The sequence below is a fragment of the Canis aureus genome, chromosome 36, assembly GCF_053574225.1.
Source record: "Canis aureus isolate CA01 chromosome 36, VMU_Caureus_v.1.0, whole genome shotgun sequence".
Lineage (NCBI taxonomy): Eukaryota > Metazoa > Chordata > Mammalia > Carnivora > Canidae > Canis > Canis aureus.
Genome location: NC_135646.1, coordinates 29,932,972 through 29,956,789, shown reverse-complemented (window position 1 = coordinate 29,956,789; position 23,818 = coordinate 29,932,972). Strand labels below are relative to the sequence as shown.

The following is a 23,818-nucleotide window of genomic DNA, read 5'->3' as shown; positions in this document are numbered from 1 at the left end:
CGCTGCACCTGGCGGCGGATCCTCGGCGCTCGGTCGCGACACGGGCGCAGCCGGCGGCGGGCAGCGGAGGCACCGGGCCGCGTAGGCAGAGGGGAGACGGCCGCCGCGGGTTGCCCAGTCGGCACCGCCCCGCCCGCCCTGCCCGCGCAGCCGCGCCGAGCCGAGCCCGAGATGATGCGCGCCGCCCCGGCAGCCGCCGCCCCGCGCCGGGAGCAGAAGGCGCCCCGCACCCCGCGCAGCTGAACGCCGGCGCCGCCCGCAGCAGGTGAGCCGGGCCGCGCGGGGAGGGGGCCTCGGCGGGCGGGGTGCTCCCTGCGGCGGCGCGCACCTGCGGGCGGGGGAGGGGCTCGGCGGCGCGCACCTGCGGGCGGGGAGGAGGCCTCCGCGGCCTGCACCTGCGGGCGGGGAGGGGATCTCGGCGGACTGCATCCGCAGGTGGGGAGGAGGCCGCGGCGGCGCGCACCTGCGGGCTGGGGAGGAGGCCGCGGCGGCGCGCACCTGCGGGCGGGGAGGGGGCCTCGGCGGCGCGCACCTGCGGGCTGGGGGAGGAGGCCGCGGCGGCGCGCACCTGCGGGCCGGGTAGGAGCCTCGGCGGCGCGGGTCCCTGCGCGGGCAGGTGTGCGCGTCCCCGCTCCCCCACCCCAGCGGCCTCCGAGTTGCTCGTCCTCTTCTCGGGGCGCCGGGGAGGCTGCAGCTGGCACCCAGGGCGCCCGGCTCGGGCGGCACTTCCGTACACGTAATTGCGGGAGGGAAACAAAGGCGCGGCCGGAGGGAGCGGTCGCCGGGCGGGGGCAGCGGCGGGGGGCGGGCTGTGCCCCGTGTCCCGAGGTCCAGGCCCTTGTCTGCCCAGGCCGCCCGGCGCGCGGGCCCTAAACATCCGCAGGGGGCGAGGAGCGAGGACCTCCGGGCAGCGCGGCGGCGGCAGCGCGACCGGCAGCGTGAGTCCCCAGGTGAACACATAGGAAGCCTCCCCCGGCCCTCCCCCAGGCCTGCGGGCGCTCCGCTGCTCAACCAAAGCCTAACGCGGTCTGACGCATCCCTGAGCTCTTGAGGTACTAACGGGGGTCACCAGCCTTTCTGGGCGCCGTATAGCCCCCAGCCCCCTGTAGTTTTCCGGAGGAAGGCGAACATTTTCTTTTTTTTTTTTTTTAATTTTTATTTATTTATGATAGTCACAGAGAGAGAGAGAGAGAGGCAGAGACACAGGCAGAGGGAGAAGCAGGCTCCATGCACCGGAAGCCCAATGTGGGATTCGATCCGGGGTCTCCAGGATCGCGCCCTGGGCCAAAGGCAGGCGCCAAACCACTGCGCCACCCAGGGATCCCGAACATTTTCAAATGCAACTTACTCCCTCGTTTATCTCTCCCCACGCAGACAGGCAGGTGGATTGATTACCCTTAAGGCAGGCACACGGCGCAGCCTACCTCTCCCACACCCGTTCACAACCACGGGCTTTTCCTCTTTATCCAGAAATATTTAATCAACACCTTACAGAGCTCCTGGAACAGGTAAATCCTTGCCTAATGGTTTTGGCGAAAAAAATGTTCAAGAGTTGAGTTCTAATGACAGTTGGTGTCCAAAGAGTCGTGTGTCCTTGGGCTTGTCACACCTTGGGCCTCAGTTTTCTCACATGTAAAAGGAGATGGTTGGATGGATGGGAGAGCGGCCACCCGTTCCCCTTAATTGTTCAAGAAGTTCCGGATTTTGTGGAAATCTGATGTCAACATAGATGACAGTTGACCAACCACAGCTGTGTATTTAGCAGATTGCTGGTGTCTGCAGAGCATCCTTCCCCCAAGACACCGGGAGCTAGCCAGCTAAACCTGTGCATCACTGACGGCCTTGCTAAGTAAGGGAGAGGACGGAGCCCTAGTCATTGGTAAGATTGGCTTTTGAGCAGCTGGCCATTAGCAGACATACAGGATATCTCCAGTCATTGAGATAGCCAGATGGCTTGTGTTTATCGCAAGCTGGAAGGAAGTAAAATTTAGGATTGCTTAGGAGGAGGCTGGAACATTGCTGCTGAGGCCAGTGCAAGACGCTGGGGGAGTAGCACAGAGGATCCAATTTCAATAATGCATTAAAGCTAACAAGCATGTTTACAATAATTTATTCCTAAGGTCTTTTCAGTTTCTGTACAGATAAGGCAAACTAAATCACAAAGACACAAGCCAGTTCTGCACGTTTGGTGGTATGAGGTGTTGGGTCACTAAGTCTGTCTGGAGTGTTGATAGTAATAAGACACTTTTTTGAGCACTTACTGTGTTCAAAACACCGTCCCACACTTAATTTCTAAGTCTCCGTGATAGGCGTCTTTCCCCCAGCATCGTGGATGATGAAAGGGAAGCTGAGAAGACTTAAAGAGTTACACAAACTACATAATCTCAGTGAGAAGGGGAGTTAGATTTGGCCCCATGTCTCAGGCTCCAAAGCCTAGGAAATTCCCACATGATGTTCCTCCTTATTCAGGGTCCACGGGCCTCACCACTTACACAGGTGGCCTCTTTTGTTTTTTGACTTTGAAAATTAACTATATTTCAGTGTATGTATGTTAGATATGTTAACATTTATCTATGTAAGGTAATCTATAGATTTATGTCGTGTGCGTATTAATGCATGTATATTTACCCATTTGTTCTCACCATTTTTAGGTTGAAGGCAAGTGTAAGAAAAATGAAAATAACCAAGGATATATTTAGTATTAGGTTGACGGGTTTTTTTGGTTTTACTTCTTTCTATACTCCGTAAATCTTGATTTAGCAACTGAGCGTAAAGAAAGGGAGATATGCAATAAATGTAAATATCTCTGTTAGTCACTTTGGTACATTGGCTAGGGAAAAATCAAGATACAGTACATTAAAAAAAGGAAATTGAAAAAGAAATTTATATCTGTGTATTTTATGCAGGCACGCATACACCACATTGTCCCCAAACCATTCACATTGCCTACCTGAAGGAAGGGCGATGCGATGATAAGAGGGTGCTTTTACTTTTTTCTTTATGAAGTTAGATTTGGACTTGTTTTTTAAGGGTCTGTGTCAGCCTGATTTGTTGCCCTAAATCCCGAATGGCACATAATGTGGTGCTTTAGCCCCGTTGTTGTTTTCAGTAACATTTGCTCCCTAGCTGGTTTTTCTTCTCCATATCTAGAAGACACTTTTCTATTCTCTTGTCAAATGGCACTGGCTTAGTTTAGTTGGCCAGGAAGCTTTTGGAAACTGTCAGGGTCGTTTGTTAAGACGATGATTTATTGGTGCAGAGCCCAAAAGAGAAAAGCAAAGCGAACTAAAATAACCTATATGTGAAACACCTGAACCTTGATCCTATCTATCAACATGTGTTTGCTGTAGATATTGCAGCTGTCGTGCTAGCTTGTGGGTATGTGCAGCTCCCATGCACACCCACACCCCCTGTCTCAGCACCCACAAAACCTTCCCAGAGTTTTGGATTAAAAGTAGCCTCCTCCTGCCTGGGTCCTGCGTGCCGGGCAGGATGTGGGGAGGACTGTTGAAAGGGGGTCTGAGGCTTGCATAGGTGCCTCAGGCCCTGGCAGCCCCGCCATGTTTTCGGGGGGCTGGGGGTGCTGGGATGGGACAGGATGGGGCCATCGGGTTGAAATCCGGGCTCTGAGGAAGGTACCAAAGAGGATGGATAGAGGACAGCCCGGACACCTTTGTGGACCTGTGTTCCTGCGTGTGTTTGAGAAGGGACGAACAATTCAGGGTTGGCAAGTAGAAGACAGGCAGGTGCACCTTTGAATGACTCGGAGGAGGTGTTTGATCCGAGGCCCAAGTGGGGTGGGGGCCGAGTGGAGCCTGGCCCTGGTGAGTCAGTGGCTGAGGGGCTGGCCTGGCTTCGGGGGGGCCACAGGAGAGCTGGAAGGGGGACCGAAGCTGTCCCAGCAGGCCTGCTGTGTGGCCCAACCATGCCAGGGGTGGGGCCGGGAGGGCGGGCACCGCGGCCCTGCCCTCCCCGGGTCTTGTCTGGGCCTTGCCCGGGCGCGACAGGAGCAGGACGGACAGGTGGCCAGCCCGGAGCGCAGGGACCGGGCATGCCTGGGGACAGGGTGACAGTGGCGCTCACACGGGCCGGAGGTGAGCAGGGCCCCTCAGCGCTCGCAGCCCGCAGCCCCGCTGACCACGGTGGCACGAGGTGGCCGCGCACACCTGTGGCCAGAGCAGCGCTGGCCTGCTCCCACAGGAAGCTTTCCAGCCTCTGGGCAGCCCCTTCTTCCTTCCATTGGGAAGTAGTTTCTGTGGAGCTGTGTCAACGAGCAAGTGAGACCTGAGTTCACCTTTATGAGGGAGTTTGAATAAAAGATTTTGTGGCCATACTTTCAGAGAGTAAAAATGAAATGCACTTTAATTTTATTTACTATATGAACAGGTTCCCTATATTTTGAAGGTGTGCCATCTTTTTTTAATATTATTTTTTATTAACATAGCAGAAGTGCAATGTTACGTTAGTTGCAGGCCTGACGCAGCGGCTTGAGGAGGCCATAGTCATGGCATGCTTCCGCAGCGTTAGTTACCACGCGTCGCCTTACGGAGTTGGTGCCGTGGTACTGACTATTCCCTGTGCTGTGCTTTCCATCCCCATATTACCTGGCAGTTTCTACCTCTCAATCCCCTCTCTCTGTTTTGTCAATTCTCTCAATGTCCCTCCCGGCTGGCAACAGCCAGTTCACTGTATTTATGAGTCTGATTCTATTTTTTGTTCCTTTTGTTTTTCAGATTCCGTAAGTAAGTGAAATCATATGGTATTTGTTTGACTTGTTTCATTTAGCCTTAGACCCTGTGGGTCCATCCATGTTGTTGCAAACGGCAAGATTTCATTCTTTTTTTATGGCTAATATTCCATTGTATGTGTATATACCGCCTCTTCTTTATCCACTCATCTGTCGGTGGATGCATGGGTTGCTTCCACAGCGTGGCTAGTGCAGCTAATACTGGAATAAACCGAGAGACATACACGTGTTCCAGTTTGTGTTTTCATCTTCTTTGGGTAAACACCCAGCAAACTGGATCCTGTGGTGGTTCCATTTTTAATTTTTTGAGGAGTCTCCATTGTGTTTTTCATAGTGTCTGCACCAATTTACATTCCATCAGCAGTGCACAGGGGTTCCCCTTTTACCACATTCTTGCCATCATGAAGATAGAAAATCTTTTAAAAATGTCTAAAATTCTTAGACTTTTCAGTTGTCTCTACAAGTAAATGGGATCAGCCCTTTCAATTTAGCAACTCATGTGGCTTTTCAGGAACTCCAGGATCAAGGAGTGTCCTGATTGTGACCCAAATGCTTTGTTTTTAAAATAATGCCTCTTTTATACGTATTTTTTAAAGTGATAAATGCTCACTGGAGGAAAATCCAGTAAAGTGTAAGAAATTAAAGGAACTCCTAACTTTTCAGAGATAGGCTACTAACATAATTTTTTCAAGTCTCTTTCTAAAACATATTTCACATGAAGTAGGCATTATCGTAAGTATAAACTCTTAGGATGTATAGGGGTTTGCGTCCTGCTTTTTTAGCTTAAAATAATGCAGAGATCATGAGCATTTCTCCATATTCTATATTAACTCAGTTCTTTTAAGTTCTGTTTTGCTCTCATAGGGCTGTAGCACAACATCTGTAGCTTCTCCTATTGCTGATTGTGTCCTGTGCTGCAGTTCTGATGATTATGAAAACTCCTGAAATGAATATCCTTGCACTTGAATCTGCATTCTAGAAAAGCTCTACTTCTCTCAGTGAATGAGAGAAACCTTGCCTACCATTCCATCCTTAGCAGGGCTGAATATTTTCATTTCCAAAGGTATTGGTAGGGCATGTATGTATTTTCACTTGAATGGGCTGGGTAGTCAGTCTTTTCTGAAAGAAACTGGTAGCTCGTGTTAACTCTCAAGTTAGAGTTCTAACCGTATGAGAAGCTATTTTAGATTACATATACTGGAATGTGCTGAGGTTATAAATTATTGTTTTAGATGATAGCTTTTAGGGGATGTAAGTAAAAATCATAGATCGTAGCTGCATGTCTGCAGAAAAATGTACTTTAAATGTTGAGGTCTGTATTTTGATCTAAATTATAAATTCAGGACACCTGGATGCCTCAGCGGTTGAGCACCTGCCCCTGGCTCAGGGCATGATCGGCGGTCTCGAGATCAAGTTCCGCATCGGGCTCCCTGCATGGAGCCTGCTTCTCCCTCTGCCTGTGTCTGTACTTCTTTGTGTCTTTCATTAATAAGTAAATAAAATCTTTAAAAAAATTATAAATTCATGAAAGATGTATCTGAGCACCTATAAATTTCTGTTTAAAATGCCTTGTCTAATGGATAGACTGTACTTTCTTTGACTTTCTTCATGTCCTCAGTGTCTTAACAATGTCAGAACGGCAAGTAGTAGCAGCAGTCTCCTACTGACCAGGCTTCGATCAAGTATCCGTGTGTGTGCGCGCGCACGTGCACATTAATGCTCTGACCTAGTGTTTTATTTTTTTAAAGATTTTATTTATATATTCATGAGAGAGAGAGAGAGAGAGAGAGGCAAAGACACGGGCAGAGGGAGAAGCAGGCTCCATGCAGGGAGCCCGACATGAGACTCAATCCTGGGACCCCAGGATCACGCCCTGGGCTGAAGGCAGACGCTCAACCGCTGAGCCACCCAGGGATCCCTCTGACCTAGTGTTTTTATTTCTCCTTATAATTCCTATTTTGCACAGTCTGCTTGTTCTGTGTTCCTAGTGTTTTTAGATCTTGAACCCATCGTCCTATACTAACATATTTACCTGAGTCCTTTTCTGAAAAGACTTGAAAGTGTCTGTGTATGAAACAGATTCACATAACAAGGTTCAACGATAAACCAAAAAGCATTTGAATAGAATTGTAATTTAATTTTTTTTAATTAACGTATCTTCTATATGAATTGCTTCTCAGATACAGGAAACAAAAATTTATTGAGGAAAGGCTTTCTCTAAAACGTTAAGCAAATAACTTCTTTTGGTATGAACCGTTTAAAAATCTTTCGTCTCATGGTTGGGAAAGTTAAGTCTAAGATTTTCTGTGTTGGCTTCTCAGCAAAGAAACAAAGCCTGCGTTTGTCTTCATTGGAACAGCGAATGATCAGGTGACAGCCCATTTTCAGGAGCTGCGGGAGGACTCGCGGGTCCCTGGCCGCTGTGGCCTGTGACCAGGGTCCCCAGGCCGTCCTGCCCAGGAGGGCCCCTCCGGCGGGGCCTGTTCTGTTACCTGCAGGGGCTCTCAGGACGCCAGGTCAACATTCATGGGTTTTCCAGGCTTTCAGGGGCAAAGCAGTGGCGCTGGTAGGGTCCCCGTCTGGGAGGAGACTCGTGATGGAAAGCCGGGAAGGGTCACAGTGACATTTGACAATGAGTAGAAGGCGACTGCGAAAGGCGACTGCGAGAGGCGTCTGCTTCCTGCTCTCAAACACCTGGAGCCTCGGGGCTCCCGCCGTGCACGTGTGGCCCCAGAGGAAGCCGTGACCGGGGGTCTGCGCCGGGCTGCGGGGGGGCTCGGGAGGGGCCTCTGGGGCCGTTGTGCCACAGGCCAGACCGCAGGAAGGGTTTCCTCTGATGTAGAGGCCAGCGGGCAGGTGCAGGAGGCTCCTGGCCCCGGTTGTGAGCTCGAGCCCCATGGCGGCGGCGGCGTAGACGTTACTTAAAACCTGTGAGCGAGCGAGTGAACGCGCGCCGGAGGGAGAGGAGCATGCTGAGGCGCTGGGGCCTGGGGCACCCCGACCCGGGCCCCCGGGCCGTCCTCCAGTGGGGTCCCCGGGGCTGCCTGCTCCATCCCCTAGCCTGCGCTGGTCACCGTGCTTGGGGAGCTGCTGGGCTCGAGCCTCTCCCGGGGCTGCCCCCTCCTCCCTTGGGTGCTGCCCTCGGGGGACCCGCTTGGGGCTCGAAACACCTGCTCGTGCTGTGACTTGAACCGTGTCCGTCCCTCGCCCGGGGCTTGTGTGAAGCAGGAAGTCGTGCAAAGCCAAAGAAGGGAGCGCGGCTCGGGGGCCTGCTTCAAGTTCCCAGAACGAGCCCCTGGCCCAGCACCCAGCCCGCGGCCTAAACAAACGACGGGGAGTTTGCTCCTGTGATGCCTGATAGGGTCCAGTGACCTCAGCGACAGGCTCTAAATTATATTTAGTTGTGTCTTCCACAAAGTGAAAGTGAAAATCCCCGTGGCCCTTCTGACTAGAGCCACCTTCAGGGACCATTTCCTCCCCACAGCCACACCCGGCCTCGGCCACAGGGCCTTGCTCCCTTCACACACTCCGGTGGGGGAAAGGGGCCCCCAGTTAGGGTTTCAGCCCCTATCCTTCGTGTTGAGTATGTTACATACATAACTAGAAAGTTCCGACGGGGGCCGGAGAGACCCGGAGAGGCCTGGGCCGCAGTGCGACCTCTAGGGAGGGGGCTTCCTCCCCAACCCCACGCCCCTCCCCTGCCCAGTAAAACAGGCTGAGGACGTGGAAATGGATATAAACATAAAGTCAGTCTCGCTCTTGCTCTCTCTCAAATAAAATAAGTCTTTAAGAACCGGAAAAGAAAAATGCTTTATCATGCATTATTTCATTTGAGCCCTAGGATCCCTCTGTGAGTTAGTTGACTTGGGTTTGTGTTCTGGGCCGTTTCACAATATAAATAAAGAGGAAGCTCAAAGAGGCACTGATTTGTTAAAGCCAGGAGAGCAACTGGAGCTTCTCTCTGCACTTCCTAAAATTAATCTCCGTCACGTTACACTTTAGTAAAGTGATATATACGTACATATACGTATGTATACAGACCACCGCCAGGTGCTTGTCAGCCTTTATTGAGACTTGCCAAAGGGCAAGTCTCAGCACAGCTCCGGTGTGAGAGCAGTCGAGTCAGAAAGATATGGTAAGTTTATTCTCTTCTCGGGTGTCCTAAAAGATTGCATTAACTGCAGTTCCTAGAGTAAGTACTACGTAAGGTCATTGTAGGGGCAGCGGGGTGGCTCAGTAGGTTAAGCTGCTGCTTTGACTTCGCTCTTGGTCTCAGGGTCCCGCCGTCCAGCCCCGAGTCGAGTCGGGCTCCTGCTCAGCGGGGAGCCGGCTGCTTCTCCGTCTCTGTCTCTCTCCTAAATAAATAAATCTTAAAAAACAAAATTCTATCACAGGATACTCGTGTTTATAATTAGTGTTAAGGCCAGTACACTAAAATAAAAGATCGGACGTTAGGAAATCCTCAGGGGTTGCAGTAGCAAAATACTGCCATTCTGTTTTCCACACTGCAGCTTCGATGATCTTCACAAAGTACAAATGTGGCCGTTGTCTGCTCCTCCGTGGCTCCCCGCTGCGCTCAGAATCACTAATACGGAGTTCCGCTGTGGATCAGGCGCGGTGCTGAGTTCGCGAGCCTCGGCTTGTCAGCCCCGCAGCTACCTAGTGGGCAGCGGCGTTGCGTTCCTCAGCTTGTCGATGAGGAGACAGAAGTGGCTCCTGCCTCCGCCGGCCTCCAGCCCCCCTCAGCTACGCCTCCGCAGCGAAGTCGCTCTTCTCCATCAGGCCCTCACCTGCTCCTCCTCTTGCGGCTACTCTCTCTCCCTCGATGACTTCTTAATCCCCCCGCCCCGTGTCAGCTGTGCTTGCTCCTGTGTCAGCATGTCGCACACTGTGCGGCGGCCGGGCTCACCCCTCTCCCTTGCTACCCTGGATTGGCAGGGACTGGGCCTTCCCTCGCCATCGGAATCACCGCCCACCAAACATCCCGTCCAGTGCCTGGTGCTAAACTTACATTTGTTGGATTAAAGATCATCTTTAGTTTTCTTTTTTAAAGATTTTATTTATTCATGAGAGACGCAGAGGGAGAAGCAGACTCCCTGCAGGGAGCCCGATGTGGACTCGATCCCGGGACCCCGGGGTCACACCCTGGGCCGAAGGCGGCGTGAGCCCCCCGGGGCTGCCCCATCTTTAGTTTTCAATACAAGTCTCTAACGTATTGTTTTCTGTCCTGCCACCCTTCGCCCCATCCGTAGGGCCCTCTGTGATCTGTCGCTGTGCACTAGCGTCGTGTCCTCAGCCCCAGGATTGACATTTTACGGATCTCCTGTGGTCTCTTCTTTTCCCCTATCCTGGAATCGTTTATCCGTTCGTCTTCGCCCAAAGCAAATCCTACACATCTTCCAGGGTTCAAGTTAAGCCTCTCATTCTCTTGACCCCCTCTATCTGAAGTCGGGGCTCTGGGCTTCAGAAGCACCCCATTGTCTAACATTCCTTGTTAATTACGCAGTGCCATGGAGCCTCTGCTCCGTCGTTCTTGGAACTTGTCATTTAAATCTTCCTAGTGAAAAAAAATAAAAATAAAAAATAAATCTTCCTAGTGTTTTGGGCTCACCACCAGAGAGCAAGTCTTTGAGGCCCACGACCACGTTTTGAACATCCCTGCCTCGTAGCTCCACGATGCGTTTTTGAGACCTAGCACCTGCGAAGAGCCCACACTGTCTGGATCTGAATCCCAACTCTGCAGCTGACTCCCTAGTGACCTTGAGCTAATCATCTACCTTCTCCGTGGCTCATTTTCCTCATCGTAAAGTTGGGAAAGTAATCTTCCTCCAGAGAGCTGTGGTGATGATTACACGAGTTAATACGTCTTCAGCCTATAGCAGTGATTACTTAAGTGTTGTTGTGCGGTGGTTAGTAGTAACCGTGATAATGATTTGAAAATACAGATATGTTGTCAGGATGGCCAGCCACAAGGTATGTATTAGCCACTGTTTGGATCAGTTTGTTTGTCACCCGGCAGACCGGTTTTGCTAGAGCTGGGAAAGGTCCACCAAGAATAACAGGGATGGCAGGTTCTGGGAGGAGTTTCAGTCCAGGTGGATGCTGTTGGCCTCAGCCGTGGGAAGCAGTGAGTGTCTGGAGAGCTCAGGCTGGACGTTGGAGGGTCAGGCTGGGCTGGCAGGACTAGAACCAGTTGTGACTTTTTCACAGTTTGGTTCAGCTATAAAGGAGCTCTGAGGGTTCAAAATGTGGATTTTCCCCTTTTGCAGCTTCAGTACTGGTCTCGGGGCATTACTGAGTTATGATGGAAATGGCGCCAGGAGGACCGTCCTTTCTGTGTTATCCAGGGACTGGTTCCCTCCATCGCTGATAGTTATGTTGCTGCTACGCGATAGTGTCTGTAAATCTGACCTTTGGCAATTATTATTCCAAATGATATATTCAGGTTTAAGGGTTTTTTCCTTCCTTGAAAAGCTGAATCCATTTCCATACTCATATATTCGTGGTTACCTCCATGTGCATTTGAGCAGTTTCCATTTAAATGCATAATGAAGATAGCTATCAATTTTAACAAGAATGATTTCATCACCTGTCATCAATAATGCAGGAATACCTGCCAGTTGAATGACTCGGTGTAAGTACTGGTATGATGTCTTTCCAGGTTTTAAGAGGTTGTGTTATATTTTCACAGTGTGGTGTTGATTACTGTCATTAGAGAGTGCTGGGTGAGAAAAGCTTTCTGCTTGTCTAGTAAACAAAACCCCTTTTTATCCAAGTAGGATTAACTGCAAACCTACAGGAGAGATTTCTCAGAGAATTTTATAAGTTTAATTCTGTGCATGACTTGAACTGTCTTCTCTCTTTTTAAAAGTTTCTTTAAATTTTCTTTTTTTTTTTAAAAAGGCTCAGAGGTTTAAACAAAGCATTAGCTTAATGGGCTCATGTTGTTAGACTCCTAAAGAAACCAAATCTCTCCTCGGTTTGTAAACAGATTAAGTACTTTATCCAGCATATAAATATTTTTACTGCTTTTTTTTTTTGAGAGATTTTATTTATTCAAGAGACACAGAGAGAGGGGGGCAGAGACACAGGCAGAGGGAGAAGTAGGCTCCATGCAGTGAGCCCGATGCAGGACTGGATCCCGGGACCCTGGGGTCACAGCCTGAGCCCAAGGCGGACGCTCACCCGCTGAGCCACCCAGGCGCCCCTTTTACTGCTCCTATACTTGTTCTGTGAATCCTTATGGCAGATTAAATGTGATCGAAGTCAGCCGAAGCATGCCCTACTTTTGGGGCGTGTTTTAATTTTATTAAAATTTTATTAAAATACAGAGGTGGTTTTGGTTTATTTGCTTCTTTTCGTCCCTGTTCCTATGATTGCACAGATGATTATAGTTAAATTGTATTTTGTCAGTGTATTAAATGTGACTGTTTAGTTTTTCTTTTCCCTCAAAATCTAAATATAACCTGAAACTATTAAGTCTAAACATTAATGGAATGAATGGAAACTAAAAGTTTTTGTTTGTATTTTGAGAATTGGGATTCTTACAGAAGTTACTGGATGTGACATTCATACCAAGGTACCGAATGTTACAGGAGAGGAACCTTCCCTTGACTACTTTGCATTTGTTGATACTTCGAGAACTACTTGACATCTGGACTCATGGGACAAGGGAAACCTTGCATGACCATATGATAATCAAAAATCATTTGAATAAGATGGTGGGGGGCAAATGGTCTGGGAGAGAGTGACTCAAGGCCTAACTCAACGTCCTAACGTACGGTGTTTTGCAGCTTTGAATTAGCCTTTAGGCATCAGTTCTCATTGTCACTTGGAGAAGCCAGAGACTTAGGCCCTTTGAAAAGGACCGTGTCCTTCTATGACCTACTTATTAAAGACTCGGCATTGATCTATGGAAGGTAATTAAATGCCATCTGAGTGAAATTCGTAGTCAGAGCTTGTTCTGTACAATTCTGAAAATTATTTTTAGTCTCTGATAGAGGGATACTGGTAGCTGCTTTTAATTATTTTTTAATTATTTTTTAAAATTATTGTCTTTTATAAAGATAAAGCTCATATGACTGCATATTTTTTAGTTTTGATTTTTATTTTTTTAAAGCAGAGACAGGCATGTACAAAGTTCTTTAGAAGCATAAACAAGTTTATGAGGCTTGCTTAAAAGGAGAACCACCATACCCGCCGCTCGCTTCCCCTGCCTTCCCGCTGCTGTTGGGATATTCGCAGCCGGTGTAGTTTTAGATCATATGCTTGTGTTCCTAACTCCTAGTTTCTAAATGTGCCCATTACCTGCTCCTTTCCTGCCCCAGCCCCCTGCCCCAGTTCAGCCGCGTCTTCTCGGATCTTCCCCGCGTGTGACGTGGCAGCTGGGGGAGCCCCGGCCTCGCTACTTGCGGGGTAAGACTGTGGTCACAGCTGAGTCATCTAGTAGACCGTGGCTAGTTCCCTTTTCCTGTGCCACTTTCGGTTTTCTTGTGATGTTCTTGTTCCACTTCTGCCGTCCTCACCATTAACTCATCCCTGACTTCACCAGTGCCCGAAGTCCCCTTGACACACTCAGATGCGCTGCTACCCTGCAGTGTCCTTGTGCTGCGGGCCCCGGGAGCCTTCAGGCCGGCCCCGGACCCCCACTGTCCTGTGTGTCGGGGGCACGCTGGCACTCGGGATCTCCGGCCACCAGCGAGCTCGTGCCCCTTTGCCTCTCGCCCACGCCGGGTCTTTTATGTCCTGTATCCTGTGTCTTCCTCTCCCTTGATTTAGTCCCGTGTTGGTGGCACACAGCCTAAGAAACAAGAGGTATATTTTTTGAGAAATCACGTATGTAAAGTGTCTTTATTTCACCTATAAACTTGAATAATGATTTGACGGGCTATAGCTTCTGCTGTCATTGTTGAGAAGTGTGGAGGCATCTCTGGTTCCCGATCCTTATTATGTGATGCATTTTATTCTCTGAGACTTTGTAGGGTCATCCGTTGGTCCTTGTGTTCCGAAATCTTAATGATGTGCTTTGGCTTGGGTCTGTTTTATTCTCTGCATTGGACACTCAGTGGGTCATTGCAGCCACACAATTCGTAGCTTTCAGTTCTGAGAAATATTTTTGGATCAAAAAATTTTCCTTTTCTTAATTTTCTCTGTTTTCTCTTCTTAGAGTTCCAGTTTTTTAGACACCTTTCTGGATGATCCTGTATTTGCCTTGTCCTTTCTCTCCTACTTTCATCTCTTTTCTTTTATTCTTCTTCATAGTTTAAGTTCTTAAGGTCTTTTTTTTTTTTTTTTGAAAAAGGTAATGTAAATCAGTGACCTTTTTATACATTGAACACATCCATACGATAAAGACCCAGATCAAAAAACCATAAAATTCTCAGCACCCTAGAAACCCCCATCTAGTCACTATCTTCCCCAAAGGGAACTACTATTTCAAAAATTTAGCTTTTTGTTTTGAGAGAACTGTAGAGTCACATACAGTTAAAAGAAATAACACCTATAGCCCAAGTATCCTGTGCTCATTTTTCCCCAGCGGTAACATCTTGTAAAACTCTAGTACAACAGCGTAACCAGGATACTGACTGACATGGATATGGCCAAGGTGTGGAACGTTTTGCCACCACCAGAATGTCTCACGTCTGTCTTCTGGGACTACCACCACTTTCGTCCTCTGTTCCCTATGGAACACCTGGCAATCCCTATGCGGCCTCCATTTCAGTAATTTTGTCACCCCAAGAATGACATGTGAATGGAATCCTACAGTATGTAATCTTTTAAGATTGGCTTTTTCCCCCACTCTTTACTTTTGTTCTCTGGAGATCTACCCAGGTTATCCTATGTACCTCTAGTTTGTGGTCTTTTATTGCTGCATAATATCCCGTAGTATGGATGTGCCACGGCTGTAGAGCCGTCTGTCCACTGAACGATATCTGCTTTATTGCCAGTTAGGGGGTGTCACAAATGAAGCTGCTGTAAATATTTGTGTCTTGGTTTTTGTGTGAAGTTTTTTTCATTTCTTTGAGATAAATGCCCAAAAGTGTGAGTGCTGGGTCATAGGGTAGTCACATATTTAGATTAAAAAACTGCCAAAGTGCTTTCCAGAGTGGCTGTACCATTTTATATCCTCACCAACAATGTATGAGTGAACTAGGTTCTTCCTATCCTTGTCAGAATTTGGTGGTGTCATGATTTTTACTTTATTTTATTTTATTTTTTACGATTTCTACTTTAGCCATTGCTACACATGATTAAGACCTGAGCTAAGATAAAGTGTCAGATCCTTAACTGACTGAGCCAACCAGGTGCCCCGTCTGTCCACTTACTTAGATTTTTATGTCTTTCCTCAGCATGTTGTAGTTTTCAGCATATAGTCCTTTGCATTAATTTATATTTAAATATTTCTTCTTTCCAAGAGATTTTGTAGATTTCTTGAGATTTCCTACACAATCCAATAGAGACTGTTTATTTCTTTTTGAGCTATTTACCTTTCATTTTCTTTTATCGAAATGGCTAGAGCTTTCAATAGTCTTGCATAAGAGTGATAAGACCAGATGATGATCTTGCCTTGTTTCTAATTTTAGAAAAAAAGCATTTAGTCTTTCACTTCTAAGTATAATGTTATCTGTAGGTTTTTGTAGATCTTTATCCAATTAAAGAAGTTTCTATTCTTCTGAGACTTTTCATGAATGAGTGTTTAATTTTGTCAAAGTCTTTTTTCTGCACTGATTAATAGGATTCTACTTTGTTTCTTTAGCTTGTTAATATGGCAGATCTTCAAGTATTGTACTAGCTTTGTATCCTTGGAATAGATCTCACTTGGTCAAAGTGTACAGTTCTTTTTATATATTGCTAAATTTTCTTTTCTAATATTTTGTTAAGGATTTTTATGTCTGTGTTTATGAGGGATATTGTTCTGTAGTTTTCTGTTGTTTGGACTGTCTTTCTTATGGATATAAGATTTTGGGTTGATACTTTTTTTTTTTTTAAAGATTTTATCTGTCTATTCATGAGACACACAGAGAGATAGAAGCAGAGACACAGGCAGAGGGAGAAGCAGGCTTCATGCCGAAGCCGGACGTGGGACTCGATCCCGGGTCTCCAGGATCACGCCCTGGGCCAAAGGCAGACACTTTAACCCCTGAGCCACCCAGGCGTCCCTGGGTTGACAATTCTTATATCACTTTCTTCTGGTGTACATGGTTTCTGATGAGAAATCTGCTATCATTTGAATTCTTTTCCCATATTGGTTGTGACTCCTGTTTCACTGCTCTCAAGATTTTTTTGTTTTTGGTTTCCGAGTTTGACGCGTGTGTCTGTGATGTGTCTTGGTGTGGATTTCTCTTGTTTGGAGTGCATTCACCTTCTTGAATCTGTAGATCTTTTGCCAATTTGAGAAATTTTCAGCTTTTACTTCTTTGAGTACTTCAGCCCTGCCCTTTTTTTCTCCTTTCAGGACAATCATAACATCAATCTTCAGTCTTTTGTTATAGTCCCACAGGTCCTTGAGGCTCTCTGTTCATTTTTTTTTTCCCAGTCTATTTTCTCCCTGTTATTCAGTTGCATAATTTCTATATTCTATCTTTCAGTTTGCTCATTTCCCCCATCTCCTCCATTTTGCTGTAGAGTCCATCCATTTTCTTTTATATTTTGGCCATTGTCTTTTCCAGTTGTAAAATTTCCATTTTGTTTCTTTTTATACATTATATCCCTTGCTGGGATTTTCTGTTTCTATTCTACAACTTTCTTCTTTCTTTCTTTTCATTTTTTAAAACATGTTTCTAATTGTTTGTTGAAGCATTTTTTGAAGTCTCACTGGCTCTTGGTATGCATTGTTTTTATTGAAATTTGGGCATTTGGGATATTATGAAACTCTGGGTCGCATTTAAGCCTTATTGATCTAGCTGGATTTTTCTGACGTGCTGTTGCAGGGGAATTGGAGATACTGCCTCATTACGACACTCCACCCCTCTTGACACCTGAGGATGAAGGAGTTCCTTATCACTGTGAGGTAGAGATGGGTGTTCTGGCTCACCATTAGGTATCCATTGATACCTCCCCAGCTGGAAGGAATAAGAGTGCCTCATTACTGCTCCCTGTGTGGCTTCCACTGATACCACAGTGGGGTTGGGGGGAGTAACCTTGTTACTACTGGGTGGTAGTAAAAGTCCTGAGTCTCTACTAGGCCTCTTCTGACACCACCCCAGGTGGAAAGGTAGAGATGTCTTATTACTAACAGGTGGGGATGGAAGTCGAGAATCCCCCTGTGTTCTCCACTAATGATGTCTTGGAGATAAGGCCTCATTATCACCTAGCAGTGATGAAGGCCCTAGCTCCCTGCTTGGCGTTCTCCGATACCACCTCAGCTTAGGGGTTTGGGTGCCCTGTAAATAGCCTGTGAGTATGGAAGTCTAGGCCCCCCTGTAGCCATTGCTGGTAGGGGTGGGAGTCAGGACACATTACCCCCCAACCCCAGACCCCATTCTGTGGTATTTGGCTGAAGGAGAGCAGTTATTATTATTACCTAAAGTTTTCTGTTTTTCTGGGCTGCATTTTTCTGCATCCTTTAGCCAGAGAGGACTTTGTGGGCTTTTGGGGTTTTTGTTTGTTTGTTTATTTGCTTGGGGTTGTTTTGGTCTGCACTCATGGATATTTCCAAGTTCTTTAGCCCCATTTATCCCCATGTTCTTTGGGTACCAAGATCCCTAGCTAGTCTGCAGTCTTCTGTCTACCTTGCAGAGCCTTCTGCATTTGCCTTATATATGACGTCCAACACTTTTAGTTGTCCTTCGCAGGAGCACTAGGGAAAAGTGTGTCTACTTGATCTCTTTGGAAGCAAAAATCTACCCTGACTTTCAATACCGTAAGTTAGTTTTGCTTACTTTTGTGAGTCAATATAGAGGGAATCTTTGGCATGTGCTCTTCTGCTCCTTGCTTTTCTCAGTCCATATTATGTTTGTGAGACTCATCCATGTCATTGCATGAAATTATGATTTATTTTTACTGCTGTACAGTATTTCATTATCTGAATATAACATGTCTATGTATTCTGCTATAAATAGGTTGTTCCCAAAAGTTTTGAGCTATTAAAATTATTCTGTTGTGAACATTTTTGTAGATGTCCTTTGGTGAATACATTAGTATATATCTAGGAGTTGTCATCGGGTATATATTCAGGTTTGGTAGCTATTCCCAAACGGTTATCAAAGTAGTGTATCAATTTATAGTCCTACCTGCAATCTCTGAGCATTCCAGTCACTCTGCATCCTCACCAGCACTTGGTATTATCTGTCCTATTTATTTTAGCCGTTTTGGGAATATGTTGTATTATTGCATTGTTTTAATTTGCTTTTACTGCTCACTTTAATCAAGTTGAGCATCTTTTTACATATTTATTTGGCATTTGCATAAGCTCTTTTGTGAAGTGACTGTGGAAGTTTTTTTTACTCATTTTTCCTGTTAGACTACCTGACATCTCTCTATAGATTTTTAAGAATTCTCTATATATCTGGATATACTCTTTTGTCTGTTATATATAATATGCATCCTCACCAGAATACCTTATTTTACTCTTGGGCTTGACATATCTATCTTTAATGTTGCCTTTTTATAAAAAGAAGTTTTTAATTTTAATGTAGTCCAATTTATTTTTTCTCCCTTAATGCTTAGCACTTGTATATCCTATTTAATAAGTCGTCTTCTATCCTAAGATCTTCAAGATTATTTTTTTATGTTTATAATCCATCTGGAGTTGATTTTTATGATGTGAAGTAAAGGGTCTATTTATTGTTGTCATTGTCTTTTTTTCTAAGTAGTTGCCTTAAATTTTTATTTTATATCATCCCTTACTTTATCCTTTATGCTTTTTTCCACGAAAAATTTCTATAACTTTTTCATTGAACCATTTGTTTTATACCTTCTCATCCTCCTCCTTCTTGAAAAATATGTATTATCTTATTTTTGTTTCATAGTTGCATTTCTTGTTTCTGAAAATAATATATTCTGGAAATAGCTTCTATTTTCTCCATATTGATTCTTTTTTTCTGTTTGTTTTGGGTCTTTCATGTCAGGTACTTCCCTCATATGTCTCACAATTCATATTTACTGGCAAGGCTCGATGACTGAACTTCCACGTAGAGTGATTTGGGGAGTATTTAGTTGGGAAGGCTTCAGTATCAGGATCCTCAGAGCAGAATTCAGTTTCCTGCCTGGAGGATGGAAGCCTTGTCAGCTTCTGTAAACCTTGTGAGGGAAGTGGGATGGGGGTTAGGGGAGGGGTTAAGGCTTGGAATCAGGATGTATATGTTCACTTAATGCCCTATTTTCAGTACGGTACCCCTACCCTCAACTCCGGCCGTTTCTGTCTGACAGCAGAGCCTCTGTGTTATTCTCTCCAGAAGAGAAAAAAACCCTCTAGTTGTCTGGTTAGCTTTGTGGAATGTAGAAGGGAATTGGGTGTCCTTAGTTGGAGCTGATCCTTCAGTCAACTGTGTTAGCAGCAGCCTCCCTGCCCTGCCTACACACACACACACACACCAACCAACCGAATATGGCCAACTCGTGGGCCTCTGAAGGATTCTGAGTAATCAATTGTATTATTATTGGCTTTCCCCACTGTCCTCCAAGTTTTCAGTTTTCTCAGCTCTACTAAGTTATTTTCCAATTGTCTCATTATATTCTGGCCTCCAGAATATAATCTGATTGCTCCATTTATGGGCCCTTTAGTTCTCCTAGCTTGGATTATGACTTTAAAAATGTGTCTGTGTGTGTTGTCACTTTAGTGGGATTTAAGAATGGAGGTCAGATGTACGCAGATTACTCAGTCTGCCATCTTCATCCAGAAGTGTCATGCAACGTTTATACGCTTTAAAAGCAACAGATATTTGAGTTCAGAAATGAAATTAATTTAGAAAATAAGTCCAAAGGGTGCACCTGAGTGGCTCAGTCGGTTAAGCATCTGCCTTCAGCTCAGGTCATGATCCCTGGGATCCTGGGTTCGAGCCCTGCATGGCAGGTTCCCTGCTCCTCAGGGAGCCTGCTTCTCCTCCCCCTGCCTGCCCTTCCCCCCCTGCTTGTGCTCTCTCTCGATTGCTCCTGTCAAATAAATTGATAAAATCTTTAAAAAGGAGAGAAAGAAAGAAAGTAAATAAATAAATAAATAAGTCCAAAGGAGAATTCTTGTTCTCTTCAGGTGGTGAGATGGAATTGGGGCTGACGACTTGGATAGGTGAAGGTGCTAATGATAAACATAAGTATAGAAAAATCAGCTGGACAGCAAAAGATTGGATTTTGCTTTTCCCTGAAGTTTTGTGTGGAAAACAAGTTTTCCTTTCACTCTGAGGAAAACACGACTTGGGAACGAGGTAGAGTTGGGGGTTGCACAACATTGTGAATGCACTAAATTCCACTGAATTGTTTACTTCAAATGGTTACTTTTTTGTTGGGTGAATTTTACCTCCAATAAAAAAGAATGCTTAAACCTAAAAATAAGAAACACAGGAACATTTTTAAAACTTACAGCTAATTGTTGACACCTGGCTGTGGGGGGTAACAGAGCAGTTGAGATTACACGGGTCTCATTACGTTGTGTTTCCAGTGTCTGCCTAGCAGCTCTTTTTAAAATGTTTGCAGGCCTGTTTCTGGAAGAAGTTCAGCAAGTTAGTCTTTGTTTTGAGAAAAAGGAGAGCAAGATCTATTCCAAGGGATAGCAAGTGAGGTTCTTCCTCCCTGGTATACAAGGTGAGAGGAATTACTAGGTATTTAATGTGTGTACCTCCTACATCAGAATATGTTGATGGCAGCTTGACGAATCTTGACCCAAGACCTTTGGACTCTTTAATTATCTGTATAATGGAAGAAACGGGAATTCTGATGGAATATGGCACAGTTCCTATAAATTTATGCCATTTATTGCTTATCTTTCAGAAGAGACACCCTAAAAAAGGGCTTAATTAGCATTTTATCGTCAAGGGTGTAGCATTTGGTGGTGTGTTGTGGTGCATTAGAGAATGCAGCTCAAAGCCACGATCTCTGGGTTTGGACCTTCACTCTGCCCCTTCTGAGTTGTTGAAGCTCACCGGGCCTCATTTTTCTCTTCTGCAACATAGAGGAGATAGTAGGGATTGTCATAAATATGAGCTTAACACATTAAAGATCGTTGAGCCTGACACAGAGTAAGCACTCAGTGAATGGTATCTGGTCCTTTCTTCCTGATGCTTTGTTAAACTTCAATCTATAAAAGCACACATTTGGAGTATAAACAACACAGAGGCCATTTCCTCACCAGGACATCCTTGTCACAGCTAGAGGGCTAGAGTGACCAACTCCAACTGCAAATGTGTAGCCGACTCCCTCTTTCTCATCACATTTGTGGTCGTGGTTAAAAGCTTGCTTCTATAGAAACTGGTTTTAGCTGACCTTTATTTTTTAGAAGTTCTACACTTCAAACATGCAGTGGATTTGTTTGAAAAGTAAAACCAAGAAACTGTAAATACTGTTTATTTTCAGTTCTCTATATTTGGTTTAGACATAATCTCTTTCATTTGTACACTTTCACCAGGAATCAATGAAAAGATTTGAGAATGAACCTGAGCTATAAACCTGCCATTAGAACATGTAATTAGTCGGTGGCCACAAAGAGTATTTGATTCTTTGAAAGCTGTTTTTCTGTTTTTAGTATTGTGTGGCTGCGAGTGATAAGTGGGAGAAGTCTCTCTCACAATTACTATTTTGAGCCGCAGTTTGAGACTCCTTAGCTTCTTGCAAGATGGAGCTCTGGGCTTAAATGTTATTTTTGTACTAAGCCATCTTTTAAATTTTACTTTCCAGGCCAACAGTCAAGATTCCGAAGGTCACAGACTTTCTGATGGTGGTGGGGAGCCATGGCGTCAGATGATAAAGTCGCCATCTTAACTGATGACGAGGAGGAGCAGAAGAGAAAGTACGTGCTCGCCGATCCCTTTAATGGTGTTTCCAGGGAACCGGAGCCACCTTCCAATGCAACACCCACCTCCACAGAAACAGCTGCTATTCCTGAGGAGGAGATAGACTGGATAGAGAAACACTGTGTCAAAATAAACAATGATCTTCTGATATCCAAGGTCTTCTATTTTTTCTTTTACTCTGCCTATGGCTCTCTTTACCCGCTGCTGCCTGTGTACTATAAACAGCTGGGAATGTCCCCCAGCCAGAGTGGATTGCTAGTAGGTATCCGATACTTCATTGAATTCTGCAGTGCCCCCTTTTGGGGTGTCGTCGCAGATCGCTTTAAAAAAGGCAAAATCGTCCTCCTCTTTTCTCTTTTGTGTTGGGTTTTGTTCAACCTGGGCATCGGATTTGTCAAACCTGCTACCTTGAGATGTGTACCAAAGATCCCCCCAACACCTCGTCCCACTAACTCAAGTCACCTGCTAACTCTCCCGCCGACCAACTCTTCCATCACCACGTCAGCGCGAGCACGTGACAGGAGGAGCCTGCTCCTGTCCACCTGGCCAGTGATGTTAGAGCTGGGGCCCAATGTCACAGACGCTGTCATCTTTTCGACAGCTCCAAACAAGACCAGTGCGCCCACTCTGCCGCCCCAGATGGATGAGATTACTGGCCATGGTAGGGACTTTACCTCGAGTCCAAGCCCGGCGGCCCCCACCCTCCCAGGAGACGTAACCAGAGAGACAACCACTGCTGTTGTCACCACCAAGTCTTTACCTTCTGATCAAGTCACTCTTGTTTATGATCAGCAAGAGGTGGAGGCTATATTCTTGGTGATCTTGGTGGTCGTCATAATAGGAGAGTTTTTCAGTGCCTCCTCCGTCACCATCGTGGACACCGTAACCCTTCAGTATCTGGGGAAACACAGAGACCGCTACGGACTGCAGCGCATGTGGGGCTCCTTGGGCTGGGGCCTGGCGATGCTGTCGGTGGGCATCGGGATCGACTACACTCACCTAGAGGTGCTCATCGACGGAAGGGGCTGTAAGCCGCCTGAGTACCGCAACTACCAGGTCGTCTTCATCGTCTTTGGAGTTCTCATGACCCTGGCCTTGATTGTTGCCACTCAGTTCCGGTTCCGTTACAACCATTTCAAAAACAATGAGAGTAAAGGGAAAGAGGTGGAGATCCCGCAAGTGGAGGGGAACAGCTCCACAGAGTCCTCGGAGGAGGCGCCAGGCGCGCCGGGCCACCCGCAGGCCTTCAGCTTCTGGGACCTGATCCGGCTGCTTTGCAGCGTGCAGTACGGCTCCGTGCTGTTCGTGGCCTGGTTTATGGGCTTTGGGTACGGCTTCGTGTTCACCTTTCTCTACTGGCATCTGGAAGACTTGAATGGAACCACGACCCTCTTTGGGGTCTGTTCTGTCCTCAGTCATGTGTCTGAGCTCACAGCCTATTTTTTTAGCCACAAGCTCATTGAGTTGATCGGCCACATCAGGTAAGAACGCGATTACGACTGCTGCCTTCAGCGGGTGGGCCTCATCCTGTTGTACTTTCTGGCTCCTCTGGGCGCACCCAAGGAGGCGGGGGTGGTGTTGGGAGCCGCCCTGGAAGGGCCTTCTGCTGCTCCTCCACCTCAAAATAGAAACTGGAGGAAGGAAGAAAGGAGGGAGCCTACTTGGGTTATCTAAGGCAAACAACACACGTCTGTCTGTCTGCCACGTGGCCCTGCAGTGAACGTGTCAGGTATAGGAGCACAGGGCTCATGGACTAGATTATTCTGGGGACTTCGAAGGGTCTGCTGCTCCCAGGCATTTGTGAAGGAGAGTAGAGTCTAGGTGCAGAAAGTGGATTAGGGTCTTTCAGCCTTCGGTTATTCTCAGCCACTTGTTGACATAAGAGGAGCGTGAGTATATGGTCCGTGGAGGTGCCCGTTCTTTTTAATGAAGCTGTGACACCCCCCCTCCCCCGTAATGGCTAATCTGTGATACCACGTGGAGGAGATTCGTACATGATGTGTTTTTTAAGATTTTATTTATTTATTTTATTTTATTTTATTTTATTTTTGTTTTTTTTAAGATTTTATTTATTTATTCATGAGAGACACAGAGAGGCAGAGACCCAGGCAGAGGGAGAAGTAGGCTC

The 23,818-nt window shown here is 46.4% G+C and overlaps 1 protein-coding gene and 1 long non-coding RNA gene across 13 annotated transcripts in view; one reads left to right on the top strand and one right to left on the bottom strand.

The window, feature by feature from the left end:
• The first annotated feature begins 116 nt into the window (after positions 1-116).
• Positions 117-23,818, top strand: part of MFSD6 (major facilitator superfamily domain containing 6) — a 69,386-nt gene continuing 45,684 nt past the window's right edge. For 3 of the 10 annotated variants that reach the window (XR_013372962.1, XM_077885076.1, XM_077885085.1), the window contains exons 1-4: positions 897-1,052; positions 1,375-1,508; positions 1,763-1,879; positions 21,575-23,171. Coding sequence is in view for 9 of the 10 variants with exons in the window: in XM_077885076.1 (XP_077741202.1) it covers positions 21,628-23,171 (1,544 nt within the window). In the remaining variant the exon portion in view is untranslated. Of the gene's footprint in view, positions 266-803; positions 1,053-1,374; positions 1,509-1,762; positions 1,880-20,377; positions 20,486-21,574; positions 23,172-23,818 lie in introns of those variants that run through there. The other 7 variants (XM_077885084.1, XM_077885077.1, XM_077885079.1 and 4 more) reach the window with 7 other exon arrangements.
• The window catches only part of LOC144305937 (uncharacterized), a 35,867-nt gene continuing 18,702 nt past the window's right edge, over positions 6,654-23,818 (bottom strand). The window contains exons 5-7 of one of the 3 annotated variants that reach the window (XR_013372965.1): positions 22,690-23,321; positions 22,451-22,587; positions 6,654-9,116 (exon numbers count right to left, since the gene is read on the bottom strand). This is a non-coding gene — a long non-coding RNA (uncharacterized LOC144305937). Of the gene's footprint in view, positions 9,117-12,870; positions 13,548-22,450; positions 22,588-22,689; positions 23,322-23,818 lie in introns of those variants that run through there. The other 2 variants (XR_013372966.1, XR_013372964.1) reach the window with 2 other exon arrangements.